The 16,684-nt window shown below is 44.4% G+C and overlaps 1 protein-coding gene across 1 annotated transcript; it reads left to right on the top strand.

Moving 5' to 3' along the window:
* The first annotated feature begins 4,039 nt into the window (after positions 1 to 4,039).
* LOC122920053 (ZP domain-containing protein-like) lies at positions 4,040 to 11,754 on the top strand. Its single transcript, XM_044269264.1, has 8 exons — positions 4,040 to 4,081; positions 4,214 to 4,372; positions 4,866 to 4,918; positions 7,862 to 8,037; positions 9,677 to 10,071; positions 10,754 to 10,850; positions 10,985 to 11,177; positions 11,603 to 11,754. The coding sequence occupies exons 1-8, from the start codon at positions 4,053 to 4,055 to the stop codon at positions 11,752 to 11,754; spliced, it is 1,254 nt and encodes a 417-aa protein (XP_044125199.1). The 5' UTR covers positions 4,040 to 4,052.
* The last annotated feature ends 4,930 nt before the right edge of the window (positions 11,755 to 16,684 follow it).

Here is a 16,684-nt window from a genome sequence, read left to right as displayed (position 1 = left end):
ATCAGGGAGTCTATATGGGTGATCACCCCTCTGTCATTGATCACCCCCCTGTAAGGCTCCATTCAGACGTCCGCATGTGTTTTGCGGATCCGATCCATGTATCCGTGGATCCGTAAAAAATCATACGGACGTCTGAATGGAGCCTTACAGGGGGGTGATCAGTGACAGGGGGGTGATCACCCATAGATTACCCTGATCACCCCCCTGTCATTGATCACCCCCCCTGTAAGGCACCATTTAGACATTTTTTTGGGCCCAAGTTAGCGGAAAGTTTTGTTTGTTTTGTTTTTGTTTTTCTTACTAAGTCTCATATTCCACTAACTTGTGTCAAAAAATAAAATCTCACATGAACTCACCATACCCCTCACGGAATCCAAATGCGTACATTTTTTTAGACATTTATATTCCAGACTTCTTCTGACGCTGTAGGGCCCCTAAAATGCCAGGGCAGTATAAGTACCCCACATGTGACCCCATTCCGGAACGAAGACACCCCAAGGTATTCCATGAGGGGCATATTGAGTCCATGAAAGATTTTAATTTTTGTCCCAAGTTAGCGGAAAGGGAGACTTTGTGAGAAAATACAAAAAAAATCAATTTCCGCTAACTTGTGCCAAAAAAAAAAAAATTCTATGAACTCGCCAGGCCCCTCATTGAATACCTTAGGGTGTCTTCTTTCCAAAATGGGGTCACATGTGGGGTATTTATACTGCCCTGGCATGTTAGGGGCCCGAAAGCGTGAGAAGAAGTCTGGGATCCAAATGTCTAAAAATGCCCTCCTAAAAGGAATTTGGGCCGCTTTGCGCATCTAGGCTGCAAAAAAGTGTCACACATGTGGTATCGCCGTACTCAGGAGAAGTTGGGGAATGTGTTTTGGGGTGTCATTTTACATATACCCATGCTGGGTGAGATAAATATCTTGGTCAAATGCCAACTTTGTATAAAAAAATGGGAAAAATTGTCTTTTGCAGAGATATTTCTCTCACCCAGCATGGGTATATGTAAAATGACACCCCAAAACACATTCCCCAACTTCTCCTGAGTACGGCGATACCAGATGTGTGTCACTTTTTTGCCGCCTAGGTGGGCAAAGGGGCACACATTCCAAAGAGCACCTTTCAGATTTCACAGGTCCTTTTTTACACATTTTGATTTCAAACTACTTACCACACATTAGGGCCCCTAGAATGCCAGGGCAGTATAACTACCCCACAAGTGACCCCATTTTGGAAAGAAGACACCCCAAGGTATTCCGTGAGGGGCATGGCGACTTCCTAGAATTTTTTATTTTTTGTCACAAGTTAGCGGAAAATGATGATTTTTTTGATTTTTTTTTGATTTTTTTTTTCCTTACAAAGTCTCATATTCCACTAACTTGTGACAAAAAATAAAAAATTCCAGGAACTCGCCATGCCCCTCACGGAATACCTTGGGGTGTCTTCTTTCCAAAATGGGGTCACTTGTGGGGTAGTTATACTGCCCTGGCAATTTAGGGGCCCTAATGTGTGGTTAGTAGTTTGAAATCAAAATCTGTAAAAAATGGCCGGTGAAATCCTAAAGGTGCTCTTTGGAATGTGGGCCCCTTTGCCCACCTAGGCTGCAAAAAAGTGTCACACATCTGGTATCGCCGTACTCAGGAGAAGTTGGGCAATGTGTTTTGGGGTGTCATTTTACATATACCCATGCTGGGTGATATAAATATCTTGGTCAAATGCCAACTGTGTATAAAAAAATGGGAAAAGTTGTCTTTTGCCAAGATATTTCTCTCACCCAGCATGGGTATATGTAAAATGACACCCCAAAACACATTCCCCAACTTCTCCTGAGTACGGCGATACCAGATGTGTGTCACTTTTTTGCCGCCTAGGTGGGCAAAGGGGCACATATTCCAAAGAGCACCTTTCGGATTTCACAGGCCATTTTTTACACATTTTGATTTCAAACTACTAACCACACATTAGGGCCCCTAGAATGCCAGGGCAGTATAACTACCCCACAAGTGACCCCATTTTGGAAAGAAGACACCCCAAGGTATTTCGTGATGGGCATAGTGAGTTCATGGAAGTTTTTATTTTTTGTCACAAGTTAGTGGAATATGAGACTTTGTAAGAAAAAAATAATAATAATAATAAATCATCATTTTCCGCTAACTTGTGACAAAAAATAAAAAGTTCTATGAACTCACTATGCCCATCAGCGAATACCTTAGGGTGTCTAGTTTCCGAAATGGGGTCATTTGTGGGGTGTTTCTACTGTCTGGGCATTGTAGAACCTCAGGGAAACATGACAGGTGCTCAGAAAGTCAGAGCTGCTTCAAAAAGCGGAAATTCACATTTTTGTACCATAGTTTGTAAACGCTATAACTTTTACCCAAACCATTTTTTTTTTTTACCCAAACATTTTTTTTTAATCAAAGACATGTAGAACAATAAATTTAGCGAAAAATTTATATATGGATGTCGTTTTTTTTGCAAAATTTTACAACTGAAAGTGAAAAATGTCATTTTTTTGCAAAAAAAATCGTTAAATTTCGATTAATAACAAAAAAAGTAAAAATGTCAGCAGCAATGAAATACCACCAAATGAAAGCTCTATTAGTGAGAAGAAAAGGAGGTAAAATTAATTTGGGTGGTAAGTTGCATGACCGAGCAATAAACCGCTAAAGTTGTGGAGTGCCGATTTATAAAAAAGGGCCTGGTCACTAGGGGGGTATAAACCTGTGGTCCTTAAGTGGTTAAAGGGGTTGTCTAGTTTTTTTTGTTTTTTTTTATTCCTTACCTGCCACCTACCGCTCTATTCTGGTTCTGTTGCTTCTGGGATGCCTTCACTGCACTTCCGGTCTCCGCCTGTCTACAAAACTGCTGACAGATGCCGTTTAACAACTGTTAAGACAAGGAAACCAGTTTTCAAAGAGCACACCATAGACTACAAACCTAAGCCTACTGATCACAATGCAAGGATTTATTATGTAGTCTCAGATTTAATGGTGTTTTCCGGGATTCGGTGGAAGTCCAACTCCCTCTACCCCCCGCCGTTCAGCTGTATGAAGAGGCTGCGACGCTTCAGTAAGAGGAAATTTGCTAAGCCAGTGACATCACATTCATCGGCCATGTTGCCTAGACACAGCTCAGTCCCATTCAAGTGAATGGGGCTGAGCTGCAATACCTAACACCGCTTCCTAATGGATGGCACTGTGCTTCTGTAAGTTGCGAGGAGACCGTGGTGCTCACTGGAATTCCATGGCCTCATCAAATAGCTGATCGGTGGGGATCGCAGGTGTTGGACCCCCACCGATCTGATATTGATGACTAGGACAGGTCATCAATATCAGAAACTCTGAAAACCCCCTTAAACTGTTTAGTCTTCTTCATGAAGTACCCATTGCTATACCCAATGCGGTATTTAACAGGGACACATTTAATGTCAAGATAAAAACTGGAGGGAGCTGCTGGTGAGATCCCTGAATCCAGCTATTATTCCAAGGGAATTTGTTTTACCGTGAATTCTGAGATTTGGGAATAAATAGGCTTAACATGATTTAGGAGCATAAACATTTTACTAGACTATGATAAAAGATATATATATATAAATACAAAAGATAATATAACCAAGTAAAGTAAGTAACAGTCACCAAAGCCGTGAACAAATGAGTGAGCTCTACATCACTTCCAACATGGCACCTGGCCAATGCCCATGTGATACAAAGAGAGATGGTGGTTGCAAGACACATCTAACCCTGATAATGTCCTCAATGGAGCTGAGCTCTTAGTTACATAGCTAGTGTTCTAGCCTCCTGGTCCCTGCTAAAGGTGTTCAGTGTGCAGTACCCATGTACAGTTACTTCAGACCTCAAGAACGCTACCAGGTACCCCTAACCAACTACATTATAAGGAATTGAAGGGGAAAGAACTACAAAATACCGTGCTACACAGAATTACAATGTCAATTCCATTTATAAAATATATATATATATGAAGAAAAATGGCGGCACTGGCTCAAGGGGAGAGGTACGGGTGCACGTCTCAAGGGGAATAGACTTGTAACCCCAATAAATGGATCCAGAAAAAAGAGCGGCACTCCGGTGAGTAAAAGCAAGTGAACCCTTTATTCACCCAGGTGGTGCAACGTTTCGGAGATAGATATATATACGGTATATATAGCATCCGTTTATGTGAAAATGTATGTATTTATATGTCTTTTCTTTTTTTTTTAGCATTTCAGATTTCAAAGTCAGTGGTCCACCTGGTATGACCAAATCATTCACCAGCATATCTCGGTCTAGCACAGTGAGAATGGTGGTAAAATGGACCCCGTCCGAAAACAATGTGGGAGACCATGTACCTATCTGTTTTGTGGCAGAAACCTACAACGGGTCGGTACAGTTTGTAACATATAAAGCTTCACTTCATTGTGGGAACTGCATATACACAGTTTACCTGTACAAGGTGACACTTAGCATTGCCCAGTAAGCACCTCACTTCTTGCCTGGGTGGCCTCCATTGGGGTTGTCCAGAATTTCAAAAACATGGCTTCTTTTTGTCTTTGTCAAGGGCAGCACCCCACTTGGTCACAAGTTCTGTGTGGTATTATTGCTCAGCACTATTCACTTCAATAGAGCCAAGATGTAGTACCAGATACAACCACCGGAAAGGTGTGGTGCTCCTTCTGAATAAAGCAGCCATGTTTTGTACAGAAGTAGTCACAGGAAGTTCTAGTGGTAATAATAATACCTAAACACCTAGACAGATGTAGTCATTTCTGCATTTATACCTGTGCAGACCATTTTTATCGTTGTTAATCCAGCATTATCCGCCATGATGTATTGAGCACAATATGCATGATTACTGCTTCCATTATTCCTACAGGTATCAGTCTGAAATGCGTTGTGTCACTGCAGTGGTGGGACCCAGCAGTTTAGGTATGCTCCGCTGTAGGTTAAGATTTTAGAATAGATTAAAGTTTTTTTTGGGGAGATTTTGATATTCATGATCTAAAGGTCATCAATATCAAATCGGCGAGGGTCCAACTCCCAGAACCCTCATTGATCAGCTGTACAAAGAGGCAGTGGTGCTGCATCCTCTTCCTAGGCCAATGACGTCACCATACATCAGTCACGTGGCCTATGCGCAGGTCATTCTCATTCAAGTGAATACAGATGAGCTGCAGTACCAAGTACAACCACTATACAATGTGCTTGGTAAGCTGCGAGGAGACCGCAGTGCTCACACAAACATATAATTGGCTGGGATCCTGGTGTTGGACCCCCCACTGATCTGATATTGATAACCTACCCTGAAAATAGGTCATCCATATCATAATCTCGGAAAACCCCTTTAAAGGCTATGTACACCTTTGGGGGGAATTTTTTTTATTATTGCATTGTTCTCATTTTGAGCTAAAAATTGGTCTGTATTACAAATATGCAGCACTTTTTCTGTACAGGGCTGAGATGCTCCGATAGAGGGATCTGAATTTTCTCTCTGCTCCGTCAGCCAACTAATCGGATGGGCTCCTTATCTCTGACATTATAAACACTCATTATAGCTCAGTCCTTATTTTACTGATAAGGATGTGGCTTAAATAAGTGTTTATGACCTTTACATACTTCCTAAAACAATTGGCCTGCCAGGAGGATTGGACAGGCTGTTGTGAATTTTCGGCAAAAAATATATTACTGGGCCCTTTGGATACCTAACTTTTAAATATTCCAACTCTCTCTTATTTAGAACACTGTTCTCAAAGCCTTTTTGTAGCAACACCTCAAATTTTCTTTTGAATTCAGAGGTAGGGTCCTTTTTTAGGATTTTATATGTATCTTTATCTGACAACAACCTAAGCATCTCATTCTCATACTTATCTCTGTCTAAAACCACCACTCCTCCCCCTTATCTATCCATAGGACAGGTCATCAATATCAGATCGCCACCCCTCCGATCAGCTGTTCAGAAATAGGTCGCTGGAACTAAACAATCTGTCCACTGTGTAGTGAGTGGATCTGGTTACTGCAGCGCTGCTCCCATTACCCAAGTGACCGGCCCAATCCACTACAGAAGAGATGGAAATGTGAAGTTCGGGCGCCGGAGCAGCTGATCGGCAGGGATGTGGATTGCCGATCCCTACCAATATGATATTGATCTATTCCAAATACACTGAACAAAAGTATAAACACAACACTTTCGGTTTTGCTCCCATTTTTCATGAGCTGAACTCAAAGATCTGAAACATTTTCTACATACACAAAAGACCCATTACTCTCAAATATTGTTCACAAATCTGTCTAAATCTGTGTTAGTGAGCATTTCTCCTTTGCCGAGATAATCCATCCCACCTCACAGGTGTGGCATATCAAGGTGCTGATTAGACAGCATGAATATTGCACAGCTGTGCCTTAGACTGCCCACAATAAAAGTCCACTCTGAAATGTGCAGTTTGATCACACAGCACAATGCCACAGATGGCGCAACGTTTGAGAGAGCGTGCAGTTGGCATGCTGACTGCAGGAATATCTACCAGAGCTGTTCCCCGTGCAATGAATGTTAATTTCTCTACCATAAGCCGTCTCCAAAGGCGTTTCAGAGAATTTGGCAGTACATCCAACCGGCCTCACAACCGCAGACCACGTGTAACCACACCAGCCTAGGACCTCCACATCCAGCATGTTCACCTCCATGATCGTCTGAGACCAGCCACCGACAGCTCCAGCAACAATCGGTTTGCATAACCAAAGAATTTCTGCACAAATTGTCAGAAACCGTCTCAGGGAAGCTCATCTGGATGCTCGTAGTCCTCATCGGGGTCTGGACCTGACTGCAGTTCGTCGTCGTAACCGACTTGAGTGGGAAAATGTTCACATTCGATGGAGTCTGGCACGTTGGAGAGGCGTTCTGTTCACGGATGAGTCCCAGTTTTCACTGTTCAGGGCAGATGGCAGACAGCGTGTGTGGGTGAGCGGTTTGCTGACATCAACGTTGTGTATCGAGTGGCCCATGGTGGCGGTGGGGTTATGGTATGGGCAGGCTTATGTTATGGACAACGAACACAGGTGCATTTTATTGATGGCATTTTGAAAGAACAGAGATACCGTGACGAGATCCTGAGGCCCATTGTTGTGCCATTCATCCACGACCATCACCTTATGTTACAGCATGATAATGCACGGCCCCATATTGCAAGGATCTGTACACAATTCCTGGAAGCTGAAAACATCCCAGTTCTTGCATGGCCAGCATACTCACCGGACAGGTCACCCATTGAGCATGTTTGGGCTGCTCTGGATCGGCGTATACGACAGCGCGTTCCAGTTCCTGACAATATTCGGCAACTTCGCACAGAAGAGGAGTGGACCAACATTCCACAGGCCACAATCAACAACCTGGATCAACTCTATGCCACGGAGATGTGTTGCACTGTGTGAGCCACACCAGACACTAACTGGTTTTCTGACCCCCAAACCGTGCACATTTCAGAGTGGCCTTATATTGTGGGCAGTCAAAGGCACACCTGTGCAATATTCATGCTGTCTAATCAGAACCTTGATATGCCACACCTGTGAGGTGGGATGGGTTATCTCCAAAGGAGAAGTGCTCACTAACACAGATTTAGACAGATTTGTGAACAATATTTGACAGTAATGGGTCTTTAGTGTATGTAGAAAATGTTTCAGATCTTTGAGTTCAGCTCATGCAAAATGGGAGCAAAACCGAAAGTGTTGTGCTTATATATTTGTTCAGTGTAGATCATCGCTTGTTAAATCCTGGAGCACCCCTTTAACCCTTTAAGCTTAATTATTTCATTGTGATGTCTTGTATCATGACCCACAGAAAGCATTATTTAAAGGTCTGATCTGACCTTCTGTGTCTAGATAACATTGAGCTGATCTGCCATGAGAACACCATGACTTTAATTGCTGCCAAGTCATCTGATCACGAACTTTACGAAAACCAGTTCCGCCTCAACGATCCACACTGTCTGGTTAGTTCAAACAGCACCCACCTCATAGCAAGCGTGGCCTACAACTCCTGTGGGACGGAGATTGAGGTAATGAAAGGGGTTTAATCTGTTAGAATATTCCTATTATTAAGTGAAATATTGCAGACAATCTTTTGGAAGGGAAACATGTGATATTGAAAGGGCATCTGTCAGCAGATTTGTACCTATGACACTGGCTGACCTGTTACATGTGCGCTTGGCAGCTGAAGGCATCTGTGTTGGTCCCATGCTCATATGTGCCCGCATTGCTGAGAAAAATGATGTTTTTATATATGCGAATGAGCCTCTAGGAGCAACGGGGGCGTTACCATTACACCTAGAGGCTCTGCTCTCTCAGCAACTGCCTCGCCCATGCATTTTGATTGACAGGGACAGGCAGTAAATATGTCATCACGCCTGGCCCAGTTAATCAAAATGCAGAGGGCGCAGCAGTTGCAGAGAGAGCAGAGCCTCTAGGTGTAATGGTAACGCCCCCGTTGCTCCTAGAGTCTCATTTGCATATAATAAAACATCATGTTTCTCAGCAATGCGGGCACATATGAACATGGGACCAACACAGATGCCTTCAGCTGCCAAGTGCACATGCAACAGGTCAGCCAGTGTCATAGGTACAAATCTGCTGACAGATGCCCTTTAGTGTAATTTTTAGGTTCAAAATGATGTGCTGATTAATATTTCAATATATCTGTATAGCTGCTAGAGCTCGATTTTCTGACAGTGATCCAAATCTACTGCTTAGACATATTATAAGATAGCTGCAGCCACCACTAGAGGGAGCTTCGGAGCTCTTTGCATACTGATTGAACTCAATGACCAGTACTCAGTTGACAGTGCCTCGTGCCTCCAGCTCCATCTACTGTTTTGTTTCCTAGGCTGGCAGTGAGGGTACTGGGTGTCGAATACCACCAATCTGATATCTACTGACTTATGCTGAGGATATTACCAATTACCCTTTTAAAGGATTCTTCCCATAAAGTGGTGGCATATCAATATCTCCAGGATATGCTGTCACTTTATGATCACTTGGGGGTCCAACAACCGAGACATCCAGTTGAGCACTGTGCCCCCTCCAAACCTTTTCATTGTCTAGCAACGTCCTGACCCCTGGCTGGGCAAAGACCTGCAGCATGGTGCATTTCATGGTGCTGTAGACCCAGCAGATCGGGTGGCCGGGGGACCTGTGACCTGGGAAAAAGAGTGAAGGGGATGCAGCATTAAACCAGCGTTGTGCCCTCTTCCTTCTTAGAATTGACGGCGATTTCACAGTCAGACCACCCCCTGGTCAGAAGATGAATGCATATAACATTGCAAATCCATTTAAAAAAGACCTCTCGCCTCTCCTGACATGTCTCTTTCAGTAGACAAAAAGAACGGAGCACCTGTTCAGTAGCGACTTTCACTCCCCATGTAATAACAATTCCGGAGCATCTATTCTCATGACTTGATGTTGTGCCGCTCCTCTATTATTCCTACTAGAAGTTATAAATGAATTGCTAGCAGTTTGCAATGAAGGTCCAGATGGGTGTTACCAGTTGGGGGTGTGCCCCTGCACAGTCTCACGCTATCCAGTCAGTGATTCCAGTGTCAGACTGTGCAGGGATCCCCCCCACCTCATATTAAAATTTCTATACGTATCCAGTATGTAACATTTTACAATCTTTCTTTTCTTTTCCTTTTTTATTTTAAGGAAACAGAACATGACATTGTATTTAAAAATCAGGCCACCTCCTTTGCTAACGAATTCAGCGTCATTACCAGGAAACACGGGGTGTCAATCCCCTTCAACTGCTCCTTTCCAAAAATGAGCCGGGTGTCCTCTTCATTTCATGCCCATAAATCCGATTACGTGTTCACAGAGGCCGGATTCGGTAACTTCACCTACAAGTTCCAGTTCTACACAGACGATCGCTTTGTAGAGGTCGAGACCCAGTATCCTCTGGAGGTGACTCTGCAGGAATTGCTCTACATGGAAATTCAAGTTGATTCTTCAGTCCCCAACGTCCAATTATTTGTGGAGTCTTGTAAAGCCACACCGCACGATAACCCTAGTGACCCCGTATTTTACGACTTCATACAAAACGGGTAAAGTTACTTCCTGACATGGGGACCTTCATTGTATAATACTGTATATTAATGTTTTTGCTTTTCCTAGTAAGAGACCGTTTTTCATTAATAGCTGCAGTACCAGGCATTGCCACATGGCGAGCTGTTTTGCATTGAAGGGACTGTGCCGCCAGGGTCAATCACACTTTGATGGCCTCATTATGACAACCCCGTCTATATTTTTTATTTTCCTCACTTATATAGCGCTGACATATTCCGCAGTGCTTTTAGAGACATTATTATTGCTTGCTGTCCCCAATGGGGCTCACAATTAAGATCCCTATCAGTATGTCTTTGGAGTGTGGGAGGAAACCGGAGAACCCGGAGGAAACCCACACAAACACAGGGAGAACATACAAACTCCATGCAGATGTTGTCCATGGTCCTGGATACGTATAGAAATTTTAATATGGGGGTGGGGGGGTCCTTGCATAGTCAGCACTGATTGGATAGTGTCACACCCCCAACTGGTAACACCCATCTGGACCTTCATTGCTGAGCCACAGTGCTCTATACCCTGGTCCAGTTATGGGGGGTGCTGGCGCAGGTTGGATCTGTTTTTGAGATCCTGTGGCTGGCTGGGGACATTGTGACATGGACTGTAATGCAGACAATGCAATTTAGGCACCTAATGTTGAATTTATAATATTAATCTTTGCAGATGCATAAAGGATGAAACTTTAGTAGTTTACTCTGCAACAAGGACCGAATACAGGTTTGCAATGGAGGCTTTTGCATTTATCGGAGACTATAGTGAAGTAAGTGGAAATGAATTATGAATACAGGGCTACGGCCTAGCTTGCCGTCTGCATGAGTCCTAACTAGTAGTCATCAGGAAGTCAAGCAAATAATAAAGAACACTAACTGTATTTAATTTCTGATGAATCCTTAGGTTTACGTGAGTTGCACGGTCATCTTGTGTAAGTTTGGAGAGTCAGGTACTCGCTGCAGCCAAGGCTGTATCACAAAATCACAGGGAGACTCTAATAGGCAACGACACAGGAGATCATTGACCTCAGAGTCTCAGCAGCACTTCATCTCCCAGGGTCCGCTCAGAATGAAAAGACAATCTCCTGGTAATACAGGTGAGGACCACAACTGGTATGACTGTTCACCAGGGGCATAGCTGGGGGGGGGGGGGGGGGGGGGGGGGGGGGGATAGGTAGTAGTTACACTGGGCCCTGAGGAGACCCAAGGAGCCCTCTGCCACAGACACCAGTATGATAAATGACACATGGTAAGTAGGCGCCTTGTTACAGATTTTGTATCGTGTCCCAGGGGCTTCAAGCTGCCACTCTGCTGTTTATATTACATTTGCTGGGAGGCTGCTCATAGGTACACAGTGGCATATGTTACCCATAGGACTCCGTTATAAAAAATAATAATAATAAAATAGAAACGCCACTTCCACTCTGGGAAACCTCGGCTGTCATTGTGTTACATGATATTGAATGGCTGTATGTACTGTGTGTATATATAATTTATTTAATTTTTTATTTTTTTTCTTCAGATCAAGCAGAATCGTCCTCTCTGAATGTGAACACCCTGGTGATTTCGCTATCAGGAGTGGTCATTGTGGCATTGCTCGGCTTCATTGCCCGCATATATACAAAAAGACCCAGACTGTCGGGTTATGAGTTACTAAAAACTCAAGATTTCTGAGTCGAATTTTTCAAGAAAATTAAAACAAAAATATTTTTGAAATTTTTACATTTCGGTGTAATATAAATAAATAAAAAATCACTGCTGTTATCCACAGTCAAACATTTACTGAACTCCATGGAAAATTGCCCGTCTTCATAAGTAACACAATATTACATTTGAGACCTTAGAAGTTTTTACTGCTGGAATATTAAAGCTTATCATAAATGCAACGTTTTGGCGTCCTTTTATAATAATGGTGACCATATGTTTAAGGATATTGCTGCTGACCGCATGAGCCCAAACAATGCCCACCCACGGCATTTTACCACTAAATCATGTAACCTTTGTCCGCCACAGATCGAGCGTGGCTTATAGCCTGACCATATATTATACTGGTAATTCTTCCATTAGAATGAATGGCATTTACATTTCTACCTCTCAAGATGTCACATACACCCCATCCCAGCACGTAATGTGGATGCAACTGCAAGGGGTTGATATATAACATACGGTAAATGGACACTTTGTCTACTGTGGCACTTCTTTATACGTGTACCTACCACCCAGCAATAGGACGGGATCTCTGTTTGCCGGTCGATCATTATAATGCGCTCATAGATCCATTATATTGTCAATTTTACCTATTGGATCATGGATGCTCAACCGGTGGCCCTCCAGCTGTTGTAAAACTACAACTCCCACCATGCCCTGCTGCAGGCTGATAGCTGTAGACTGTCTGGGAATGCAGGGAGTTGTAGTTTTGCAACAGCTGGAGGGCCGCAGGTTGAGCTTGCCTGTATTAGATGATACAATACACATTGTTTCATTCTTTACCTACCCTGCAGGGGTGTGACTGAGGACAATAATCCGGCTTCACACTCTCACCGCTCCCAATCGATACTTTGTCTCATTTCCAGTTATCTCTTAGACTGCGCGGGATGCCCATAGTAACATTGGACTCTTGTCATCATGTACGGGGTTGCTCCATATCGGTGAACTGGGCCAGTCTAGGGTGGGGGAGTGACACCCCCACTATCTGATTGACACCCCATAGTGGAGAGTGGCTTTCTGTTTAAATGGGCGCTATTCCGGCGGCCGCGCTAGCGCTGGAATCACCGTCACTTCTCATCAGTAGTGGCTGGTGCGTTATATACAGCATAAGCTCCTGATGAGACACTAGTCAGGGAGTTTTTAAACGCATTAGAGATCAGCAAACCTGACCACTAAAGGGAGTACCTTTGTCAGTGCGGTACCCCAGACCTAACCACCCTGTTCCTCCCTACTTGGTAGGATTGGGCTGGTCCTGCTTCCTGTCAGGAGGGGGAGTTCCCGTGCAGACACAGAGGGGAGAGGAAGCACATGTCGGAGCTCCTACTCCTAAGAACCGTATCCAGATCAAGAACACTGCTTCCAGAAAACATCTGTGTATAAAGACAGCAGAGTGATCAACAAAATTACAGCTTTACAGACACTGCTGCAGGGGAGGGACCACAGCTCAGACACCCATCATCCAAAGTACTTCCAGGCCAGACTAACATCAAGCCATTATCACGTTGGACACCTATATCTACAAGTGCCTACTAGTGCTATTAAGTTGCCATCCAACCAGCCACCATACCTCCTCATCTGGTGCCAGAAACTGCACTTTGTACTTAATACTGCTGGATGTGCCACAAGTTATATTTTGCACAGTAAAAAAGAGACTATTTTAAATTTACTTCCGGCCTCATTCTTCAAACATCCTTTGCACCGATTCACAGGGAGCAACAGCCTGAGGGAGTACACCGTGATACAAGACTTCTTCAGGAACACTACCACTCCCATCCTCTGCACCAGCTCCTCAGCGTCTCACTGCATTAGCACTTATTGTTGGCATTGTAGCAACTTGCTCATTGTCTGCAACAGTGATTTCTGGAGGCTCTGAATTCTCTAGGGTGGTCAGGCATCGTTCACCCCCATTGTTATGCAATTACACTCCTTGGTGCTGGCACCTAGATTTATGATATGGAGTGTATAATTGTGGTTACTCGGGACCAACCAGCAGTAATGGGCGCTGAGCGAGTCCTCAGGCTCCTTACCAGATAAGGACTATTAGGGATTTGATTAGCTATGCATCTGTGTGGCTAAACTGACACCCTGTACACTTAGGTCTTTACTTGCATACAGGCCATGCCATCCTTTATTATTTCTCTTCTTTTTTTTTTGCTCTTTTTGCCCAATTTCGCATTTTTGCATGTCAGCTGTTTGTGCAATTTTTTTATGAACTCTCCTTTCATGTGCAAATTTCCTGAGGCGCTCACTGAAATGAAGATTAATTCAGGTAGCCAAGGTAATCAGGTCATCCAGAGAAGATGGCACATCACGACCTGTCAATTCGTCTTTTATGAGACCTGACAGATCCACCAAGACCTCATTGTTCCATGATAGTTCTGAGGCAAGGGTAAGGAACGGTATGGCATACTGCCCGACAATAAGATTGCCCTGGCGGAGGCGCGGGTGGTAGGAGGCAGCCGAGGTGGTACGGCCTGGTTCTTCAAAGACCTTGCGGAAGGTGGCCAGTAATTCCTGGAGATTGCTGGTCAGAGATTGCCAGAGGGGAGTGACCCAGGTGAGGGCTTCACCAGACAGGAGGCAGACCAGAAAACCTATCTTGGCCCAATCAGTAGGAAAATGGTGGGCCTGTAACTCAAAGTGGATAGTACACTGGTTCAGAAATCCAAGATATAGCATAGCGTGGGGGACGTGGCAGAAGCAGACTGGAGATATCAGAAACTGTGACAGGCGGAGGTGATGGTGTAGACCAGGCATGCTCAACCTGCGGCCCTCCAGCTGTTGCAAAACTACACCTCCCAGCATGCCTGAACAGCCTACAGCTGTCAGCCCACAGCAGGGCATTGTGGGAGTTGTAGTTTTACAACAGCTGGAGGGCCGCAGGTTGAGCATGCATGGTGTAGACACTGTGGCTTGAGGTTGTGGTACAGGAGCAGTAGTGGTCAGGATGTCTAGGCGTTACTCTTGATGCCCACACTGAGTAGTTAACTCTTTATATACTGCAGACAAGGCCATCTTGGGTAGGCCAGTGGGTTCTATGGCCTGAGCATACAGTTAAGGGCTCTTGCACATGACCGTATGCTCTAGTCGGGCCGCCCGCGGAGCTATTGTCCCGCACTCCTACGATCTTATGAGTGCAGGACAATAGCCCCGCGGGTGGCCCGACGTGCACGGTATCATTGTAATCTATGATGCTGTGCTCTCCCGTGCGCACGATCAATGCTGCTCCGGGACATATGGCCCGGTCATGGAACGTATATCTCGGAGGGCAAGAGGCCTAAGACAGAGGGTGTGGAACCACTGTCAACTAACAGATTTGGCTTAGGGCTAATCCTAAGGGCATTATCCTGGCAGTCCCCTGGTAGTCAACCTTTAACCCCGTACAGGAATCTACAAGGGAACAATCAGGCCGAAGTGGTCTGTGTTTTTGATAACTGACCGAAGGGCGTCAAAGATAGGGGGTCAGGCAAAATCATAATCAGGACAGGCTGAGGTCAGGGCTGGTGGAATGTGTGCAGTACAGGAATCACAACAAGGGAAGGCAGAAAGGATCTATACGAACGTCAGTCACAAGTCAGGTCAGAATACCGTAAACGGGCAGAAAGTCAGTACACAGGCAGAAGATTACAAAGATTACAATGCAATTTAAATTGGACATGGACGTGTTCTGCATAGATGCAGAGTGGACCTAAGAATCATTGTCTCTGGTGGGCTTAAGGAAATCCAGTCTTAAAACGACCTGCACATCATATGTTTGATGTTCTGCTAAATGGCCGGGGAAAACCAGATTGTATTTTTCTGTTATGTTTTCCCGTTAGGTTTATGGACATTGCATGTAGATGCCTCGTGTAAATGCACTTAAAATCCCATTTTCTGTGGCTGCACTTTCTAGATCATTCATCTTAATGAAAGGCACAGATCAGGTGTTCGGTGTTCCCTTGAAAAATGATGTTTCGCTTCCCCATTCCTGACAGTTTATTTTTTTATAATCTATTCTTGTGTACACCTGCAGGTAAAGACATGAAATACATATAAATTAAAATATCCGTGAAACATATACCGTGAAAAGTTTTAGGCAGTTGTGGGGAAAATGCTGCCTAGTAAGAACGCTTTCACAAATAGACGGAAGGTCCATCAATAGGTAAATCCTGGTAGAGTTGGTCTTCTTAAAGGGGTTATCCAAGCCCTATAATGTCCCCCTAATGCCCTGTCTCCTCATATAGGTTATACTTACCCCGCTCCCCGACACCCACCTGCATCGCCGCGCGGCCGCCGCTGCATCTCCGGGTGACACTAGGGAGGCTTGTTACCGTAACCGCCTGCTATTGGATGCCCCCCCCCCACTCGCCAGATGTTTTGATTCGTGCGATGGGGAGATGCAGCAGCGACCGTGCTAACTTTTTCACATTATGTTATGCTGTGGCCCTCTCCTTAAATTAAAAAAACAACTTTTCCCCATCATTCTGCACTCCATACCCTATAATGTGAAAGTGAGGACAGAATGTTACATTTTTTTTTACTAATTTATTGAAAAGGAAATACTAAAATCTCACATTGACATAAGAATTCAGACCTTTACTCAGGATTCAGTTGAAGCCCCTTTAGCAGTGATTCCAGCCTCCAGTCTTCTTGGGGATGATGCCACAAGGTTTGCACACCTGGATTTGGGGATTTTTTGCCATCCTTGTCTACAGATACATTCGAGCTATCAGGTTGGATGAGGACCGTCGGTGGACAGCCATTTTCAGGTCTCTCCAGAGATGTTCGATTGGGTTCACGTCAGGGCTCTGGCTTGGCTACTCAAGGACATTCACAGAGTTGTCCCTAAGCCGCTCCTGTGTTGTCTTGGTTGTGTGCTTAGGGTCATTGTCTTGTTGGAAGGTGAACCTACGGGCCA

This window comes from Bufo gargarizans, chromosome 10, assembly GCF_014858855.1.
Source record: "Bufo gargarizans isolate SCDJY-AF-19 chromosome 10, ASM1485885v1, whole genome shotgun sequence".
NCBI classification, from domain to species: Eukaryota; Metazoa; Chordata; class Amphibia; order Anura; family Bufonidae; genus Bufo; species Bufo gargarizans.
The sequence above is the reverse complement of the archived record's forward strand: the minus strand, read 5'-3'. Positions and strand labels throughout refer to the sequence as shown.

Bases quoted from the DNA above. Each gene is read 5' to 3' on its own strand.
- LOC122920053 (XM_044269264.1), top strand. From the start codon at position 4,053: ATGGATCCAGAAAAAAGAGCGGCACTCCG. The intron at 4,082-4,213 runs GTGAGTAAAAGC...TTTTTTTTTTAG, and splicing joins GAAAAAAGAGCGGCACTCCG to CATTTCAGATTTCAAAGTCA. The intron at 10,851-10,984 runs GTAAGTGGAAAT...ATGAATCCTTAG, and splicing joins TTATCGGAGACTATAGTGAA to GTTTACGTGAGTTGCACGGT.